Here is a 21,400-nt window from a genome sequence, read left to right on the forward strand (position 1 = left end):
CAGACATATCGAGTTGGAGGTAATCAAGACTTTTAGTCCTATGATAACAATGATCTAGCAATGGTGAGTCTGATGATGACAATAATATTGGTGTTGGGTTGTGGTGATGATGACCCAAGAATGATAATAATCAGATGATGGTGTTTCAGTAATCGAGGTGACACAATGATAATGGTTTAGCAATGACAACGATGTAACACAACAAAGAATAAAATCAAATGCTGATGATATGGCATAGCAACGACAACCTAATGAAGGTGGCCAAGCACGATGATGGAGAGCTGATGCCAATGGTTTGAGATCGTGACATGATGGTGATAGTGGCGGTACCTTAACGACAACAGTTCAAAGATAATGTTCAGGTATTGTGGTGACCTAATAATAGTTCTCCAACACAACAATGAACCGACAATAGGGGTCATGTGATGATGGAAGCCTAACAAAGACAGTGTGGCATGGGGGTAGCTTGACGATAGTGGCTCAACGGTGGAAGTGCTGGCCTTATGACAATATTGATAGATACTCCATTGGCAAGGCATCGAGGTCCACCAACAATGTATGTGGCGTGTCGATGTTGATTAGGCTATAATGGTCTAGAGGTAGCCACAATTGAAGATGATGTTTCAGTAAAGGTGTGGTGCCAATACCAACACCATTGGCTAGACGATTGTAGTGACAACTGTGTCATTGGTTGCTTGACTAACTTTGTTAGATTTTTTCCTGACTAATACCACTACTATCACTAGTCACCACTGGCCGACCACCGTTGTCGTCACAATACATACTCATTATCCAATGTCGACCTATTGACAATGAAAATGTGTCATGATAATGGTGGTGGTTGGGCAATGGCAGTTTGGCACGATGACAGCTTGATGGTGATGGTGTGGCATGGAGGTAGCTCGATAACTGTGGTTCGAATGATGGTGGTTCAACTTAGTGATGGTGGCCCGATGATGGTGATTCAGTGATGATCGATTGTCAATGACTAACAAGTGAAGGTAGTTTGATGACAATGAGGGTCATGAGACCGTGGCTTGGTGAAGACAGTAGTGATCTTGCAATTGTAGTGACAACTAAGATGTAATCGAGGTAGTATTGATCCAACGACAACTGTTGTGGTCTAACGATGTCAAAACTGACTGAGAGATGGTGATTTCGTAATAAAATTGGTGATCACGACATAATTTTTAACTAGAATATGATAAATTAATTATTCAAATGGAGTCCATCGACATCAACCTAGTGAAAGTGGTTTGATGGTGATGGTGTACCGCAAGTGTGAGGTAATCTAAGAATAATAATATATCACTATGTCAATCTTACAATAGTGTTCCAACACAACAACAACTTAGCAACAGTGATCCTATGATGGTAGCGACCAGAAAATGGTGGTATGGTCGGTGGCCCAATGTTAGTGGTTCACCGATGGAGATATTGATTGGGCGATAATAGTGATAGCTGCTTCATCGAATGGACATTGAGGGCCAACAACAATCTTTGTGGTTCGTTGTCATTTACTAGGAATGATGGTCTAATAGTAGCAACGACCAAAGATGGCTATCCAGTAATGATGATAGCGGGGACAGTAACACCATTGGGTGACATCTGTGATGGTAATTTAGAGGTGTCAGCCAGGTGAAGATGATCAGATGATTATATTCATGTCTAAGTGGCGATGATCAAGTGAAAGTAGCAATTTCAGTCGGGTGATGGTGATGGCCTAACAAGGTTAGTCTAGCGTGTTGATGTTGACTTGGTCACATCAACAATATGTCATAAAGCAGATGTGATCGAGCAAATAAGGCTCGACATCGACCAATGTAATTGCGGTCTTAAGGCGGCAGCAACCCAATGATGATGGTCTGACATGGTGGTAGTGGTCAAGTGATGGCAGCTTGATGGTGATCAGGTGTCGGAGATTTCGTTGTGATAGTGGCAACATCTCTATCAATAGGGGAACTATAGATATTGATCAGGCGATAATGTCCTGAAAGCAGTAATTGAAAATGGTGATACAACAATACCAACAACAAAAACCTCATTGCTTCATTGGTTAAGGAGATTATGGTGGGGGTCTGGAGTTGTCACCTGGTGACGATGATCCAATGATGATGGAGGTGGCCCAACGATGGTGGTCTAGCAATAACACTATGTCACCGGGTGATAATAGCCTAACAATTGTCATGACAATAGTGGTAGTTGCATGATATTGATGTTTGTGATAACTTTCTCCTAAAAAATAGATTATTTTATTTTATATCTTTGAAGTAAATAAATTATTCAAACCAAGCAGTAGAGGTTAAGCAATCTGCGGTGATTGTAAAAGAGTGATAAAAGTGCGACCCAACCATTGAATAATGAAAAACAAGCAAAGTTGTTGCTTTCATGTGATAAAGAGATTGAAGAAAATCCACCATGAATGTTCGACCAATATAAGGTTGTTTATTGGAGCCTTACTAAACAACATTAACATGTATGGAAAATACTGAAGAAAATTTATCTATGATGTTTGATCTTTCTGATGTTATTTTTCCGAGCGTTTCTCAATGACATTAGCCTATATGAAAAGTTGTTCGTTGAAGCGTTACTTGAGGATGTTAACATGTACGGGAGAGATCTAATAAAATCTACCAAGGATGTTTGATTTATTTAAGGCTGGTTGTTAGAGCATTAGCCTATGTGAAAGAGTTTGAAGGAAATTCACCAACAATTTTTGACCTATCCATGGTTATATGTCGGAGTGTTACCCAGAGATTTTAACTTTTATGAAAGAGATCAAAGAAAATCCACTAAAAATTTTTGACATATCTAATGTTGTTTATCAGTGTTACTCGATGATGTTAATTTTTATGGAAAAGGTTGAATTGAATTCCTCTATTATCGATTTATATACTGATTGGGAAATGATGATTATCGCATGGATCCTGAATCAAAGATAAAATTGGTATTTATTTAGACTATTATTGCCTTTGGAGGTCATGACTACATCCTTGTCCAGGGTGTAAAAGTCTGGCTATGGATTGTATGCAGAACTTGGAGTATTTTATATTTATGAAAAGATTTGAGAGAGATAGTTGCTAATAATAATATCTTGTATGTCAAGAACTTATTTGACTATGATCATGTTTAAGATGTTAGCACGAGTGCCATTCAAAATTAAGTGAAAGTTGCTACCAGCCTAAAATTAGTTTTTATAGACTTGATGTCTAAAGACGTGAAGAATACCCAACCATAATTGTACCCAAAACACTGATGTGAACAACTTTTCGAGGTTGTATTGAAAGTTTCCCCCTCTTATGAGTCAATGTATGGAAACTTGAAGCCAATTGGGGAAGGGCGCTGGAGGACTATCATGGCTAAGGGAGAAGACCCTTAAAGATTGTAGCGAGTCAAGAAATGATTATTATTTTTCAAGGGAAACTCTTTGTAGCTCATCACAGTTTATATTATGAGAACCAGTAAGACAGAGTTGTGTCAAGTTCTTTTGAGCGTCAGAGTATTGCAAGAAAGTCAGGTTGTATGTTATTGATGGCGGGAACTAGCAATATAAAAGACTTCGGCGTCTTGGTCCAGCATGGAGGAATTTTTTTATTTGGGGAAGAGGGAACATACGGACATAAAACTGCTTGTAGAACCTTAAGATAAAAAATCTCATTCTAGGATTCCTCCATTCTTTACATCCACTCGTTCAAAGACAAACACGAGGCACCCCATAGAACGGAGAGCACTAGAGCTAGAGGTATTAATTATCATAGATTTTGTAAGGGTGTGAGTGATTTCCCACAGAAGACACCAAATTGTTGTGTGCTCGGAAATTCACAGCAGTAGAGTGATAGATTAATGTTTTAGCATTGTACAAAAATCCAACCCGCCACAGATAAAAGAATAAGTGATAAAGGAGGCATAAGATTTTACATAGAAAACATAAAATGGTAAAAAACATGGGGTCTAGCCCAGTTGAAATAATCACACCATGTCAATATCGGTTGCAAAACTTTATCAACCCTTGAATAAAAGGAAATAATATAACAAACTTTCGTCAAGGGAGTGGTGGCTACTTGACTTCCATGAACAAAGACTAACGGTAGAGGTATTGTGCTAGAAAATTTGATAGCATCATCAATAGTAGTAGTTTGACATTGGTGGTCTAGTGATGGCGATGATTGTGACCGGACATCGGAAGTCCGACCGAGCGATGACCCAACATTGGAGGTCTCCAGAAGCAACATTGGTAGATGGCCAGTGGTGGTCTAGCGATTGTGTTGGCTAGATGGTTGTGGTTCGACCAGCAATGACGGTTGCGGTGGCCAGCAATGACGGTTGTGGTGGGCAACGGTGACATCCTCTATAAATATTGTATGAATCTGAATTACTCCACCGCACAACCGAAAGCAATTTCTTTGATCAGATCATATTTTATAAGTATTCAGACAATTTGATGATGTAGGAATAAAGTAATCTTAGCCTCTTTGGATGTCTCATCTAGATGCTCAATTTAACTACAAACATATCAAAGTTGGAGATCATTTGATCACTCAAAATATACCTCAAAAATTTTTAATATGCTTTAAATACAAGATCTGAATCCATCAAGTTCACTTGGAGTCAGATCAAACCTTATTTGAAGTTAACTGGCTCGTTTTATCAAGAAACTTCATTTGAATTAGAGTGCATGCACTTTCTGAGTTAAGTTTTGAAACTCTTAGTCCGAATGTGTGTCATGATTTCTGCCCGAATAAGATGATTTTTTGAGGATATATCACTACTTAAATTTATAAGACATTTGCATACCCATCACACAACACTTGCTTACACATCTAAAATCAAACCTTTCATACTTACATGCATCACACTCATATTTTTAATATCACATCAAAAAAATCTCAATTCATTTTACATCGAATCTACTTAAATTTAAGGGGCATTTGCATACAAATCACACAATTAGTATATGTATTTAAATATCTAAAATCTAAACTTTCATATTTACATGCGCAGCACTCATATTTTTAATTTCACATCAAAAATATCCCAATTTATTTTACAAAGTATCAACTTAAATTTATGGGGGGCATTTATCTACAAAACTCACAATCATTTTCATATTTACATGCTTGACACTCATATATAACTACATTAAAAAAAACTATGTGACATACTTGAAAATTGCCCTTAATTTAATGACTAATGACATTTAGAAGTGATGGCGATTGAAAAGGGTATGATGTTTCTCTATCTCCTTCACAGGAAAAAAAAAATTAATCTGGATGGCCAAGCACCGGCAGTCATATTGCCCGTCGATGACGTGCATGACAACGTGGCCACCGGTGGTTGACAGTCCGGACGCGTGGTGTCATAATGGAATATTTTCTCCCTTCTCAGACGTGGAAACTAATTGTGTGAATATAGCTTACTAGAATTTAATTTGGTGAATATGACAGTTCAACTCTAAAACATTATGTTCAGTAAAATGAGGACATGTGAATGACGGTATGAATCACACCATGTTGTACGTTTGGTGAACCGTTGTCCCGATGTTGAATACATATTTCAGGCTTCCTAAATCAGCATAAATGATAGAAAATTAAGAATGAGGATAATGAAGGGTTGGCATTTAATTTCAAAATTTAAAGGAAAAAATCTAAAATTGATGAAAACACATTTATTTTTTAAAATATTTTAATTGTAAGTGTACAAAAGACATGTATCTAAGTCCTTGAAGGTTAGGCGCAATTACATACACAACACACAATTCTTATATATTTACATATCTTACACCCAAACTTTCATATTTACACACATAGCACTCAAATCATTAATATCCCATAAAAAATAGCACAATTATCACTTTCTAAAAGTGAAATATATCTTTTCATGAATAGATTTAAAGCACCAAAGAACTATGCATGTAAATATAAAAGCTTAGGCCTGAGATATGTAAATACATATTACTTGTGTGCGAGGTATGTAAATTTCCCTAGAAATTAATGAGTTAGGTTAAAAGCCTTTTTCAATGTATAAGAAGAGCTTTAATCCAAACATAAATTTAGATTGTGCATGAGGGTTGTGGGAAGGATCATTTTTACATGAAATCTTCTTCCTTCACAATGTAATGTACGTATACATTTCTCTTCTTTCTCTTCCCTCATTTTCAGGAGTTCTTGGCGAGCTGCTTCGATGACCTTAAATATTAGTGATAAGGGATAACACGATCTTTTTACGTGAAAAATCAGAAAAGAGAAAAACCAGGAAGTCTAGTACAATCCAAATATAGCATTATATAATTGAAATTATAGAGTTTCACTCTTCTCTCCAACTAAAAAAGATGGGATTACAATACATGTTTATCACTCTATTTTCATACTAAAATTATCATATAACAATGTTAATTAAGTGATAATAATAACAGTACTATAACATTGAGATAATAATTATACAATAACAGCTTAGAAATAATAGTTAGACAACAAAAATCGTATCATAATAACTGGGCAAAAATACTTATCGATGGTTGTTGATAATTACTAGTGGTTGTCAGTTTCAAACTCTCTTCGTAAGTTCAAAATTATCTCTCAGCTCACTCTACCTCTCACATGTGGAGAAAAAATTTTGATTTATAATTCTTAGGAGTGACATTTTTAATAAATTTGGGCTAAAATATCAAAACATTGCATCGTTTTGTTGATGTTAATTCATTTAATTATAGACTATTTTTCAACATTTAGGTGTCTTAATGATATCAAAATTGAATGATCTTGAGCTCGTTAGATTTCTCTCGTGAAGACGCTCGATTTGTAAGTATGTTAAATTTAGAGTTTACTTGATCTTTCAATTAATGCTTTGGATCCTCTCGTTACACTCCTAGTGCTTTAATTTGGGCTCTTTTGAACTCAAATTGAATCACTTTTGGTGTCATGGTGTTTGTTTTACCGACAAGTTCGATTTAACTATAAATTCATTGAAATTATAGCTCAAATAATCTAGAATCTGACTAGAAATTATTTCATCTAAAAACATGGAGATTTGTGCCTAATCATGTGACTGTTTTCGGTAACTAGTCAAATTCTTAACCGCACAAAAAGTAGACCTTTTGACACCCCAGTTTTATAGGAAAAAACTTGCAGGAATGAATATTACAGACATCTATATTTTTGAGCTGCGCTCAGCGTTAAGTAGAAGCATTTATTTTACTTCCAAAGCGCAGCTCTATTTAAAGAATAAAATAGATCAAAAATGGGATAATCAAGCAACATATGAACAACTCACAGATTAAGTTGGCAAAAATTACATGACTATCTTTACAAGCGCATGCAGAAGATCACATGACATTAGGCTGAGGAACGATATTCCTACCCTTATCGGAGGGGATTTTAATTACATTTTGAGTCAACATGATAAGAAAGTTGGCAAGCCACTTTTAATACTGGGCCCGCATTCTTAAATTCATGGCTTCTGGTGTTTTGCATGACTTGGGATTCATTGGCCCACGTTACAGGTGGGTAACAATAAAGTCGATTCGAGACAGACTTGGGTTAGACAAGACCGCATCCTTTCAAACGTGTAGGCTCTCCAAACCATTCCGACCAACTACTACCAAGCATTTCTCGCGCATTGCCGCGTATCATTGCAGATCCTTCTTGAGATCCAACTAGTGGCAAAAGAATATTGTACAACTACCAGCGAAGAAGAAACCAGCTGGTGCAAGATCTTCAGGGTGAAGTAAACTCCAAAAGAGAAGATTGAGAGGTATAGAGCTCGACTATTGGCAAAATGTTAGGTATGACTCATAATAACAGAATTTGGAGTCTCTTGGAATGAAGAGATGTCTCTTGGAATTGAAGAGTTGTGTCCCTTGGAATTTAATTGGTTGGGGGAATCAGTGAGGGCGCAGCGGAAGCGTGGTGGCCCAACCCACATTATTGCATAAGAAACTCTATGATGTATTTTCTCCTAAGGGGCTGGATATTCGCCAAGGTGAAGATTTGTGAGCATGTATTTTTCTTAAGGGGTTGGATATTCGTCAAGGCGGAGATTTGTCAGACATATGTATTTCTCCTAAGGGGTTGGATATTCGCTAAGGCGGAGATTTGTCATGCATATGTATTTCTCCTAAGGGGCTGGATATTCACCAAGGTGGAGACTTCTTATGTATCTATATTTCTCCTAAGGAGCTAGATATTCGCCAAGGGGAAGATTTGTTAAGTATGACTCATATACCATAAATGGGATAGATGCTGGAGCGGAGCGGTGCCCACGAGCGGAGTGGAGCGGAAGGATTTGTCCAATCGAGCGAGTTTCATTATGTGGGTTGGGGGTGCGGGGGCAACACCCTGCGGTTTGGTACAAAGGTAATTTAAGTAATTACATATTGTATTATAGGATTATATATATGTCATGTTTGTAATCCTAGGAGAGTCTCTGGATCTCTGAGAGAAATAAAGATACCCAACAAATCTCCACCTTGGCAAATATTCAGTCTCTTAGGAGAAATACATATGCATAACAAATCTCCACATTGGCGAATATCCAGTCCTTTAGAAGAAATACATATGTCAAACAAATCTCCACCTTGGCAAATATTCAGCCCCTTAAGAGAAATACATATGCCTCACAAATCTCCACCTTGGCGAATATCCAACCCCTTAGGAGAAAATAAAACATGAAGTTTCTTATGCACCAATGTGAGTTAGGTCACCACGCTTCCGATGCGCCCTCACTGATCCCCCCAACCCACTAAATTCCAAGAGATACAACTCTTCAATTCTAAGAAACATCTTTTCATTCCAAGGGACTCCAAATTTTGATATTATGAGTCATACCTAACAAATCTCCACCTTGGCGAATATCCAAACCCCTTTAGGAGAAATACATATACCCAACAAATCTCCACTTTGGCGAATATCCAACCCCTTAGGAGAAATATATCATGGAGTTTCTTATGCACCAATGTGGGTTGAGCCCTTTTAAATAATCAATTAATTAAGATTCCTTAATTTTCCCTTAATTAAGTTTCCAAAAAAAAAGAAATTTCACTTAATTAAGTTTCCAAGAAAAATAATTTTTTTTAATTAAGTTTCCAAAAAAAATAATTTTCCTTAATTAAGTTTCCAATAAAAAAAGTAATTAAGTTTCCAAGAAAAAATAATTTTCCTTAATTAAGTTTCCAATAAAAAAATAATTTCCCTTAATTAAATTTTCAAGAAAAAAGAATTTCCCTTAATTAAGTTTCTAAGAAAAAAAGACTTTCCCTTAATTATGTTTCCAAGAAAAAAGATTTTCCCTTAATTAAGTTTCCAAGAAAAATGACTTTCCCTTATTAAATTTTCCTTAATTAAACTTTTGCACAAATATTTTTTCTTAAACTTCCAAAAAAAGCTCCCCTTTCTTTCCAGAAAAGCTCATTTTTTCCTTCCAAAAAAACTCTGTTTTCCTTCTCAGAAAAGCTCCTTCTCTGCTTTCCTTCCAGAAAGAAATTTTTCCTTTCCCGAGTGCAGCAACAGATTCCCTTTTCTTACCTTTCCTGCATCCTGGAAAATCTTCGCGTGCAACAAGATTTTTCTGGTTAATAGGAGGAAATTTCCTTCATTGCCTCTAGAGAAATCTAGAAAATATTCATTCCAAATTTCTTCTCCGCAGCAAATAAATAAAATCGGAACTTATTTCCTTCTAATTTTCTTCTCTGCCTCCCGCAAAGGAGTAAAATCAAAGCTTCCAACTTTCGCCTCTAGCAAACTAAATCAATCTTCCGCAATCTTCTGTAAATTCCTTCTATTTCCTGCGTGAAATTTGCGACCAGCAGAGAAAACAAATTCTGCGACAAATAGCCTTCCTTTCGGAAATCGCTTCCAGAGGTAATCGGGATTCCTCCGATTTTACCTTCCCATTTTTCCTTCTCAGAAAAGCTCCGCCTTCCAGAAAAGCTCCACCTTAATTAAGCCTTAATTGAGCCTCCAACAAAGATCTTCCTTAATTAAGCCTCCAACAATTATTTCCTTAATTAAGCCTCCAGCAATTATTTCCTTTCTAATTGCTCCTCCGCGTTGAACTACGACAGATCCTTCGCAACTCAGAAGACTGTTGTGAGTCGCGCAAATCCTTCGGACGCTCCTCTGCGTCTCACACGGCATCGAATACCTTCGCGAACGACTTCGTCCGAACCGCAGAACCCTGTCGAACCTCCTGTCGCCTTCGCAAAACCGATCGCCTGGTCTTCTGCTTCGCGAAACTGTTCCCGTCCCGCGATCGCATGAAGCCGGAGTACTGATTGCTAATCTGCCAAACCGTCGAAGTCTGCTTCGTCTTCGAACTTACGAACTTCCTCCGCGTCGAGATCCGAACTACCGAGAAGCTTGCAGAAATCCTTCCCTAACTACCACTCTCCTCTGTCAAAATCTTCTTTATACCTGCGCCGCCGAAATTTTTCTTCCCCGCCCTTGAACCTCGCTCTGATACTACTTGTTGAGAAATTAGGGCGAAGAAAAATAAGAATCAACACAAATCCAGAAAAACTTGCAAAGATTTATAAGATCCGAAAAAGATGCCTACATCCTCGAGAGCAGAGCGGCGACTTCTTTTTCAATATTCAGAAAAGAGTACAAGATTCAGAATCTCAGAGACCGAGACCCAGAGACTCACCTAGGGTTACAAACATGACATATATATAATCCTATAGTACAATATGTAATTACTTAAATTAGCCTTGTACCAAACCGCGGGTGTTGCCCCCGCACCCCCAACCCCCATAATGGAATCCGATTAGACAGATCATTCCGCTCTGCTCCAGCATTTGTCTCATTTATGGTATATGAGTCATACCTAACAAATCTCCACCTTGATGAATATTCAGTTCCTTAGGAGAAATATAGATATCAAACAAATCTCCACCTTGGCGAATATCACCTTGGCGAATATCCATATCCAACCCCTTATGAGAAATACATATGCATAACAAATCTCCACCTTGGCGAATTTCCAGCCCCTTAGAAGAAATACATGTCTCCACTTTGGCGAATATCCAGCCCCTTAGGAGAAATACATATGCCTGACAAATCTCCACCTTGGCGAATATTCAGTCTCTTAGGAGAAATACATATGTTTGACACAAAAGAATACAAATAAATATATGACATTGACTACGATGAAACTTTTTCACTAGTAGCAAAGATAATAACGAAAATTACACTGGTTTTTGTGATAGTGAATGGTGGATAGAGGTTGCACCAACTTGATGTGAAGAAGGTTTTTCTTCATGGAGACTACTAGAAGAGATGTATATGGAGATACCACCAAGGTTCGGTACAACCCATATAGTGGGCAAGGTGTGTAGACCCAAGAAGTCGATTTATGGCTTGAAGCAGTCTCCTCGAGTCTGATTTGACAAGTTTAGAATGACGATGATTGACATAAGATATCAGCAGATCAATGCAAATCGCACGATATTCTTTCAATGACATGAAGATCACAGTATCATACTTGTAGTGTATGTTGATGGCATAATTGTCACCTGTAATGATGAGATAGCGAATGCTAATTTGAAGAGAAGACTGGGGAATCAAATCAAGGTGAGACAAATCAGATGCTTTCTTGGGATTGAAGTGACTCGTGGATTTGAGGGGATGGTCTTGACCCATAGAAAGTATGTATTATATCTCATGAAAACAAGTATGCGGGGGGGGTGCAAACCTACAATCCCTTCAATTGATCAGAAGGTTAAGTCAAGTGCAGAGGCAGAAGAACCTGCTGATCGTGAGAGATACCAGATATTTCTTTTGCAGTAAGTGTGGTGAGCCGCTACATGCATGATTCAAGAAAGAGTCATATGGGTGCAGTGTATGAGATCCTGAGATACTTGAAGAGTGCACCAGGAAAGCAGGTGATCTTCAAGAAGAATGTGCATGCAGACATTAAAGGCTTTTGTGATTCGGACTGGGCAAGTTGTGTAGATGACAGATGATATAGAAGATACTGCATGTTTGTAGGTGGCAAGTTGGACCATTGGAAAAGCAAGAAACAGTCACTTGTAGGAAGATCAACAACAGAGGCAGAATACAGGACCATGGCATTAGGAGGCACTAAGAGGATATGGTTTAACGCTTTGTTGGTTGAACTCAAAGTGGACCAGGGAACACAAATGAAGTTGTGGTGTGACAACAAGTTGACTATCAACATTGCCAACAACCCGGTGCAACACAATAGAACTAAACATGTGGAGATTGATAAATTCTTCATCAAAGAGAAGCTGAATAATAGATTGTTGGAGCTTAATCATGTAGCTACTGGAGAGCAGGCGGCTGACTGCCTAACTAAAGAACTTAGCTCAGTGGAGTTAATTAGATTATGTGACAAGATGGGCTTAGTGAATATCTTTCGCCCACCTTGAGGGTGTTGAGATTTGTATTTAATGTATGGTTCTAGTTATAAATAGAAGAATTCTAGTGATTTATTTGTAAATGTTGTGTGGCTCTATATAAGCCAAAATGTTAATGAAATGAACAAGATGATTATTGCAAAATCATTCTCAATACAAAATCACCTTAAAGAAGCTCTCAGGAGCAGATTTCTTATACAAAGCTGCTATCAAAATTAACGCATGGGGTAATCACCAATTATCCCTAGCGGGCCGAGCCACACTTGCCAACTCATCCTTACACCCCATGTCCATGTACCTTCTCACTCATATTGAGGCGCCAATTTGTATTCTAAATGATTTGGAAAAAAGCTGTCGACAATTCCTTCAGCATAAGAATGTTAATCACCATGAAATGCATTACGTGGCTTGGGAGGGACACTCTATGCAGACCAGCTTACAGTGGGAACAATGGCTTTCACGCCACCATGAAGTGGAGAGGGCCATTGCGGGCTCGCATTGCCTGGATGCTGCTACAAAATAAGGATTTGCTGCTTTACAAATGTTTAAAAGGCAAGTATGACAACAATTTCTCCTTCCAGTGCCACAACCGTGCACTTCAATTTCCTTGAAGATTATATGCGAAGATATTCAGTTTCTATAGCCCATCACGGGATGGAAAGTTGCCAACAGTGAAAGCATAGATGCCACTAAGTATGCGTGGATTTTTTATATGCTCATCAACAAGTAGCCTTGCCCATGCAGCGTGCATGAGCTAGAAGATAAACGGGTCTCGAGCTTCATCCAGAATGGCAGCTGGAAGCATAACACTTTCAAAGATTGTTTTGATAAGGATTTAATTGATGCAAGTCCAGATTCATCGTGATCTTCGTGATGGCCAGATTGAGCTCAATAATCTCCGAGAAGACCATTACTGCGCTGGCTTACGATGCAATTTTTCCACAGCATGGAGACAGCCACGAATGGCTTGCCAAGCTGCAACTTCACCCTCAGAAATGTATGTTTTAGTGGCGTGTTTCCCAGGATGCCATCCCAACTAGGCGTTGGCTTCGTAAAAGGGGCTTGACGAACACGAGCATGAGCACTTTTGTTTCGCCCTAAATTTCATAAATAAATCTGATGTATTCAGTGCTTTTTGTGAATTTTCTCGTTCTATTTTTCGCTTCGTCGTCGATCGTTTTAAAATTTCATATATATCACTACAACTGGTATCAGAGTCATACCTAACATGTTTCAATGATGAAGACTGAGATCATCTTATTTCTAATTGTTTGTTGTTTTGTAGGAGAAAGATGTTTTGTAAACGTGGGTAATCAGCCTACCCACTTACAACAATTTCAAGGAAGCTCTCAAGGATCCCAACACTTCGAAGAGGTACAAAGTGCTCATGCTCGTTGCTTTTGTACACTATCCATCATTGTTGGCAGACTTGCAACGGCAAGATTCACAACCGAATGTACGGGTACATCGATAATTATTGCTGCTACAAATATCGAGGCCCTCGCTAGGACACATATTTAGCAATTTCGGAGGCAATGGGATGCTAGCCACCCTACTGGGTCGGCAATTCTTTCTTCCAGGGCCGCTGGTGCTGGAGAAACCATTCGGGATGATCCTGCTATCGACATCATGGCTATGGGACACTATTTTGAGCATTGGGACAGCTCCTAAGTCGTACTTTTGACGTGAAATCTCTCCAACAACTTTGCCAGCCATAGATATTTGGCCCCAATAGCATTATCATCGAAGGGGACAATACTAACATTATGCAATTCCTTAAATCCTCCATCAAAATAGATGTTTGGAAGCTCCAGCCGTAGTTGCGATGGACTTTGCCTTTCTTTTGAAACTTCAAACAAGTTCTCTTTTTGCATATTTCTAGAAATTGTAATAGGGCCGCTAATTTTTGTGTGAAACACGCCCTTAGCAATTCATTTTTTTTTATGCATGTAAATGATGATAGAGAACTTTCTTCTATCCTTGTTGATGACAGATCTCACTTTTGTATATCATAGATGCATGCATGCATAGTTTTTATACTTTTTTGATATACTAATACAAATACATATTTTCACGAAAAGGTGCATTTCACTTTTTAAAGGTCAAAATGGTAGTATTTTTTTAAGTGATATGATAGATTTGGGTAGTATATATATAAATATAAATATAAAAAGTAAAATTTAGGTGTTAGATACATAAATATATAGGAATTGGGCAGTATGCATGTAAATGCTAAACATGACAGTGATCTGAAGCAAACATGCACAACTGAGTAAGGATGTTCAAAAAGTGGGAAGTTGTTACTTTTTTAAAATTGGTAGTGTGTGTATACTCATCCAAAAACTTTTAGCTTCGAGTATTGGATTAAAATAGTTCGCACGAAAGACTATGTCAGGCCCAATTTAAATAGTCCAGGGACTAATTTGACTTTTTTATAGAGTCTAGGACTAAAATGACCTCATGTAAACAGTCAAGGGGCTATTTTGACATTTTGACACTTATTTTGATTTATATGCAAACGCAGTTTGCTTTTGATTTGATTCTGGCAAACAAAACATAGATTTAGTATTTCAAAAGGAATGGAATGGCCATAATCAATAGTGGCCTTTCAGTTCTGTAAATATTTGACAAATGTTGATAGAATGACTACATAATCAAGCGTATAGATTACCAAGATAGCCATCTGAAAATTTTTTTTTGGGGGCCAATTTCGCAAATGTAAGAACTCCATTCCAGCAAGCTAATGTTCAAAAACGTGACATCACATAACAAGGAACTGCAGTTTTATGTAGATAATTATATTTTAGTCGCTATTGGTGCATCTCAAACTCTTTGCACATGGATCTATTATAGAAGTGCTTCCCATCAACATGATGACAAAGAGAGAGAGAAAGAGAGAGAGTGAGCGAGCAAAGAAATAAGAGTTGGAGATAGAGTTTAAAGACTAGTTCCACCTATTTATTGATTCTGCAATTTTCCCAAAGGAACCCACTCAACCTATTTATTTAGATTTCCTCTAATTCATTGGAGCAATAGAGTTTTGGAAGGGTTTCACCAGAGAAGAAGTGAAGTGCATATTGTTTGAACCAAGAAAATGGGCGGTTCGGCTCGCTCCTTTTATTTGGGATGTGGGATTAGAGTCTCCTCTCTTTTACTTGGGCGGATATGCCCAACTTGAACCCAAAATTGGACTTAAATTAGGTTTGGAGTAGTTTAGAGTCCCATCAATGTCAAGTCGAAGTTCGAGATGATAAGATAGCATCAATCCATGAAGTAGTTATGGGCTCGGCTATGATAACAATTTTTGGCAATCCATTAAGATATTACTGCAACCCACTACAATGTAACAAGCCAAGACGAGAAGAAGAGGCTTGAGCGTATCAGCTGGAAACAGAGTGAAGAATTTCAAGGGACCTGATTCTAATGCTCATCCAGTCAAAAAAAAAAATGCATTAAGAATATACAGCAACCCACTACTTAACGACAAGCCACTAAGAGTGTTGAGGAGAGCCATTAACTATGTCAATTTTGGATTGCACGCAAGCCCTCATGTCACACCTATGAGGAGAAGCTTTGGGCAACTATCAAACTTCAATATCCATACACTTCCAAGGGGCTAGGTGTCCTAGATGAGCTTAGTGTGACCTAGTAGTGTCAAAAATTCATCTGGCACCCCAACTTGACTCAAAAAAAATTCATATTTGGTTCAAACGGTTTCAGTTCGACCCAAACCCAACCCGCAAACCGGATTTGACACCCCCAATGTGATCACCACAAGTCAATGCCAATCAGGGGGAGTCAGCATACTATAATCAACCAATTGAACAGGAGCATATCAGAATCAGCCAACTTGTTCATCACTACTTACTCAAGCCCAAGGTGATCAAGTCATACATTGATAAAGTTCTAGGATCAGTTTTCAATTTCTCTAACCGTAAAAAAAATGCCCCATGTTAAAACTCTGCAAAAAGATCACTTTTATACTTTTATTTCAGCAAGAAAACTCAGCTTTCTCCTTTTACGACAGCATGCCCAAGGTTGCACTGCAAATAAAGATGAGAAATCCATGGCGTCTTCTACCACCATTTCACTCGGATACCACTTCTCCATTCCAGAAACGAGTACTACTCAACCCGAAGCCCCCAACAAAACGAGAAAGGAAACCACCGCGAAACTACGCTTTCCCCGCCGTCCTCCTCTGATTTAACTCACCACAGTACAATTTCACCCCCACATCCTTTCAAATCAAAATTTTTCTCAAGTTAAACACCTTCCCCACCTCTCTCTTCACCTCCTATTAACTATTTATACCGATTACATAGCCCTATCGCATCAAAACAGCCAAATTCAACCAAACAAGTTTTGCGCAATGCGAATTCGAAATCTAATAACCCTATTACTGCTATTCACAGTTACCTTCTCTTCAACCGCATCATCTCTGCTCCGATTTCCGGCCGCCAATGTAACACTCGAGCATCTAGATCCCACCCTCCCGCCGGCGCTGACAGCAAAAACACCACCCAAGTGCTCTATCCTCGTTCTCCACCACGTGTTCGCGAACACAGCAGGCGAACCGCCGGCCGTCTCAAACTATGTCCACCCGACGGAATGCCCCTTTCCATGGCCGCGCGTGGTTCTGGAGCTCTCCATCGCAGCCTCCGACGTTCAGAAGGATCGCATCGCCGCCGTGTGGCTCGACGGAGCTGAGCTCCTCCGCACCGCAACGCCTCTCCCGATGGCTCCGGGGACGTTCTGGACGGTGCAGAAGGATGTCACGCGCTACGCCGCCTTGTTCCGCCGGTTGTGCGGCGTCGGCGCCACCACTACTGGTGTGGTGTCGATGATGCTGGAGAACTCAAACGCCACCCTTCCCGGCGCGTTCGCGGCTAATGTTACGCTTCATTTCTACCGCGGCCCTCTCTCTGGCCAGCGCTTCGGGTATGTATACGTAGAGAACTATGATGAAAGAGGTTCAGTATTCATTTTTATATACAAACCATGAAATTCAGGTGTAATTACATGTCTTATATAGGAAAATTGTTACATCTGGAGCTTGATGTAAATTTTAATCAGAACTTCAATCACAATGCATCACATATATAATCTGACCCAGTCATACATTAAACTATTTAGTTTTTTATATTCAGTGAAACATACACATTGCACATTGTGATTGGAGTCCTGACGCGTTGTGCAAGACTCCTGATGAAATATTTTTTCATGTATAGAGAATTTTATTATCAGCAGTGATCCACAGTGGTGAACCACATTCCTAGATAAGAGTGATGATTCAGCCACGTTATCATGCATTTCATATGGTCAGATCGTCTCTGATGTCCATACATGCAGATAACGTAATAATTTGTCCACGTCTAGACATTTTATTTAGGGTATAGTGGCAAAATAGTTCTCAAACTGTTTCTATGGATTATTTTGGTCACATAGTTTATAGAAACATTAAATTACAAAATTCATATATATTTATCTCTCACATATAAAAGAAATTATTATGGTTAGAGAACCGTGCGTCTGGACAACAACGATGATCCAACCACATCATCATGTATTTCGCATAATCGATTATTGATGGTGCCTGAACATGACACTATAATAATTTATCCACATCTGAACATTTATATTTAGGGTAAAATATCAAAATAGCCTCCAACTATTTGCATAGATTATTTTATCCCAAACTTTATACAAATATTACATTGATCCCATATTCTTTAAATTTGTGCTAAAATAATCCTCATTGATGACTATTACAACTCAAATTCAACATTCCCATGCATCAATTACGTACTTTCATAAAATTTGAGACTAAGAAAAAACTCGTGTAAATAGTCAAGGGACTATGTTGACACTTTGCTCTTTATATTTACTTACATACCACTTAAATTTTTAACATAACATTTTTATGCAAGAGTTTATAACACTTGTCCCATAAATATAAATATAATTTTTTTACTAATTAGATATATAAATACATAAGTATTGTGTGGGTATGTATGTACAATTTTGTTGGCTGGTTTATAAAGCGGAATTTAATGGGGCGGTTCATAAGTTCATTGGAATAAATTTCTTTTAGCAAGTTTACTAATTTAGATGTGAGTATGATAAAATTATATTAAGAAAACCACGGGTCTTCTAAAATTAAAATTAAAATTTTCTCTATCTATTTAAATGTCAAATAATAACTCTCACAATTGTTTTTTTTATAATATTTTTTATTTTTTAATATTTATTTAGAAAAAAGTATAATATAAATTCGAATTTGTTTAAATTAATAAATATGATTTGGACATTTAATCTCATTTAAAATTCCTTTTCATATATATGACTCACATATTTTCTCATTAGAAATTAATAAATTTAGTTTACATTTATAAATGAAATTTATAAAATTCTATTCACATGCATATCAAATATTCTTTATGTATGTATTTATTTAGTATCAAAAATTTATATATATAACACTAACCTTTAACATTACTTTAAAATATTATCATTATTATTAATATTTTTTTTAAAAAAAGCTATAGTACATAATTTTTTTTATAGAATTATGACATTAAAATTTTATAAATAAAAATATTAAAAATTTCTTTGAAATGTAAAAATTGCGTAAGAGACCACACGAAACTCATGATTCACAAATTTACTGTTCCTTTCTTCCACTTATCAAATTCTCACTCCAATAGTAAAATTCATAGTAAAACTTCAACCCATATTTTTCATTTTTATCAAATTCTCAATAATTTGATTGTGGCATAAGCACATATATCAATTGTATAATTAAAAATAATCATATGAGTTGATAACTTGTAAATATCAATATTTTTTATGCTAGGGGCAAACCTAGGAGGATAATTTGGACTTTTGCTCCTCACGCAGGAGCAAAACCGACATCTTTTTTTAACGGGGCAAGCTGCTCATAGACCCAACCTGGGAGGCTCTAGGACAACAAAGAGATAAAATTGGTATTTCAGGGAGGTGTAAAAAGACAAAATTGATCTCTCGTATAAATAAAAATCTGAATTTGAGGTGAGGGGGATGCAATTGCCCCCGACTCTACTTGGGTCTACCCTTGCCCTCATTAAATATCAAATTTACACCACCTAAAGTATCACTCTCACATTCGTTGTCCTAGCCGCTCCCACATTGAGTCTTGAGCGATCTTTACCAAAGAAAAAAAAAAACACTAGTTCTCTCACATGGTCTCTACATAATTATACCTTTATTATTATAATAACATCAAATTTGATTTGCAATTTTATATCGGAACCTCAGGTACATGATCCACCCCACCGCCAAAGACATCTACCGCCGCCCCGCCGACATCATCCTCCCCGTCTCCCAAGACAACGGCGAATGCACCACCGGTTTCTGGTTCCGCCTCCAAAACGACACCCAAATTCCCACCGCCCCCATCGCCATCCCTCGCAACACTCAGCGCGCTGTGCTCGAAATCTTCGCTTCTTACCACGCACACGACGAAACCTGGTACGCCAATCCCCTCCGCTCCGCCTACGACGGCGGCGGCTCCTTCGCCCACGGACGGTGGATTCCGTCAAATCTACGCCACTATCGACGGCCAGTTCGTCGGAGGACACATTCCTTTCCCCGTCATCTATCCGAGCTCAGTAAACCCTTATTTCTGGTCACCGGTGGCGGCAATTGGGGCATTCAATCTCCCGACATATGATTTAGACCTAACTCCTTTCCTATCGATTTTGCTGGACGGGCAGCCGCATGAGATAGGGTTGGGAGTGAGAGATAGCCAGCCGTATTGGCTGCTAGCGGGGGAGAGAGATCCCCAGCCGTATTGGCTGCTAGCGGGGAATGTTCATTTGTGGGTGGATGAGTGGTCGGATGTGGTGTCGGCCGGGGTGGTGGAGATCAGGGCGCCGCCGCTGAAGGTGAATCGGCATGCGGAGTGGAGGAATTCCGATGGGGGATCGGAGATAAATGCGGAGGGATTGGTGAGGTTTTCTGGGTGGGTGAGTTCGTCGGAGGGGAATATGACGACGACGGTTAGGCAGAAGGTGAAGTTTAGGAGCCAGGTGGAGGTGCAGAACAGGGGAGCTGTTGCACAGGTAACAAGACTGCAAGATACCTGATTAGTGATTAAAAAAACAATAATAATTGAGAATGTTGTGAATTGATTTTAACATTATTCTTAATTAAGGTGGAGATGACAAACAAAGAGCGAACATCAACGGCGGTGCTGAGAAACGCGCAGCAAACAATATCAAGGGTTCAGGTGTTCGTGGAAGCGCCGCTGCAACTCCAAATCTCTCGGATCAAAGCAATGGGTGGAGCGATATTCGAGAAGGCGAGGCTAAGCCACCAGCTACAGGAAGTCGTTAACCTCAACGAGAACGGCCAAGCCGTGGGAATCGGCGTGCTAACCGATCGACAGGATGCAGAGGGATCGATGCTGAAAGGAGAGGGGCAATCGCAACCAGTGTGGGGAAGCGGAAGCACGAGGTCATCGTACAAGTACAGGGATGGCAACTCTTGTTACCTACGCACCTTAACGGCCGCAGAAGGGATGGTAAAGGCGGACTTGACGAGCGCGTCCTGCGCAAGTGTAGGGATGGCAGAGGCTTAGATAGACGAGTGATGTATTAATGTTGGAAGTATTTGTTTCGTGTGAGAATAAAGACGTTGTATTTGGTTTAGTTAGAGCTAGTTAGCTCTAGGCTTATACAGTGGCTACTTTGTAGTGGAATGGTGACGGTAGGAGGTCAATGTGAAGATATGTTTATTGTAAACCATGTATTGTAGTTGGTCTATTTATGGGAATAAGAAGATATTAATTAGATTATTTATTTTTGTTTAGTTTACTTGTGGAATTAATTAGTTTTATATGATTTGAAGATATTAATAATGAAATGTATAATGTGGAGGTGAGGGAGAATTGATGGAATGTTAGCGGGAGCCCGATCCCGCCTCCCTATTCCCGATCGCAAAAAGTCGCGACCGCGAACTTACAGTTTCGTGGAACTGCTCCCGCCGAACTGT

The 21,400-nt window shown here is 38.6% G+C and overlaps 1 protein-coding gene across 1 annotated transcript; it reads left to right on the forward strand.

Moving 5' to 3' along the window:
* Positions 1-16,321: 16,321 nt before the first annotated feature.
* On the forward strand, positions 16,322-21,190 carry LOC110018699 (peptide-N4-(N-acetyl-beta-glucosaminyl)asparagine amidase A-like). The gene is given in 5 exon segments (XM_020716104.1): positions 16,322-17,308; positions 19,664-19,904; positions 19,906-20,162; positions 20,199-20,469; positions 20,562-21,190. Coding segments are annotated over 5 exon segments (1,764 nt in total). The 5' UTR covers positions 16,322-16,739; the 3' UTR covers positions 20,988-21,190.
* Positions 21,191-21,400: the final 210 nt, after the last annotated feature.

This window comes from Phalaenopsis equestris, unplaced genomic scaffold (genome assembly GCF_001263595.1).
Source record: "Phalaenopsis equestris unplaced genomic scaffold, ASM126359v1 Scaffold000030, whole genome shotgun sequence".
Classification (NCBI taxonomy): domain Eukaryota; kingdom Viridiplantae; phylum Streptophyta; class Magnoliopsida; order Asparagales; family Orchidaceae; genus Phalaenopsis; species Phalaenopsis equestris.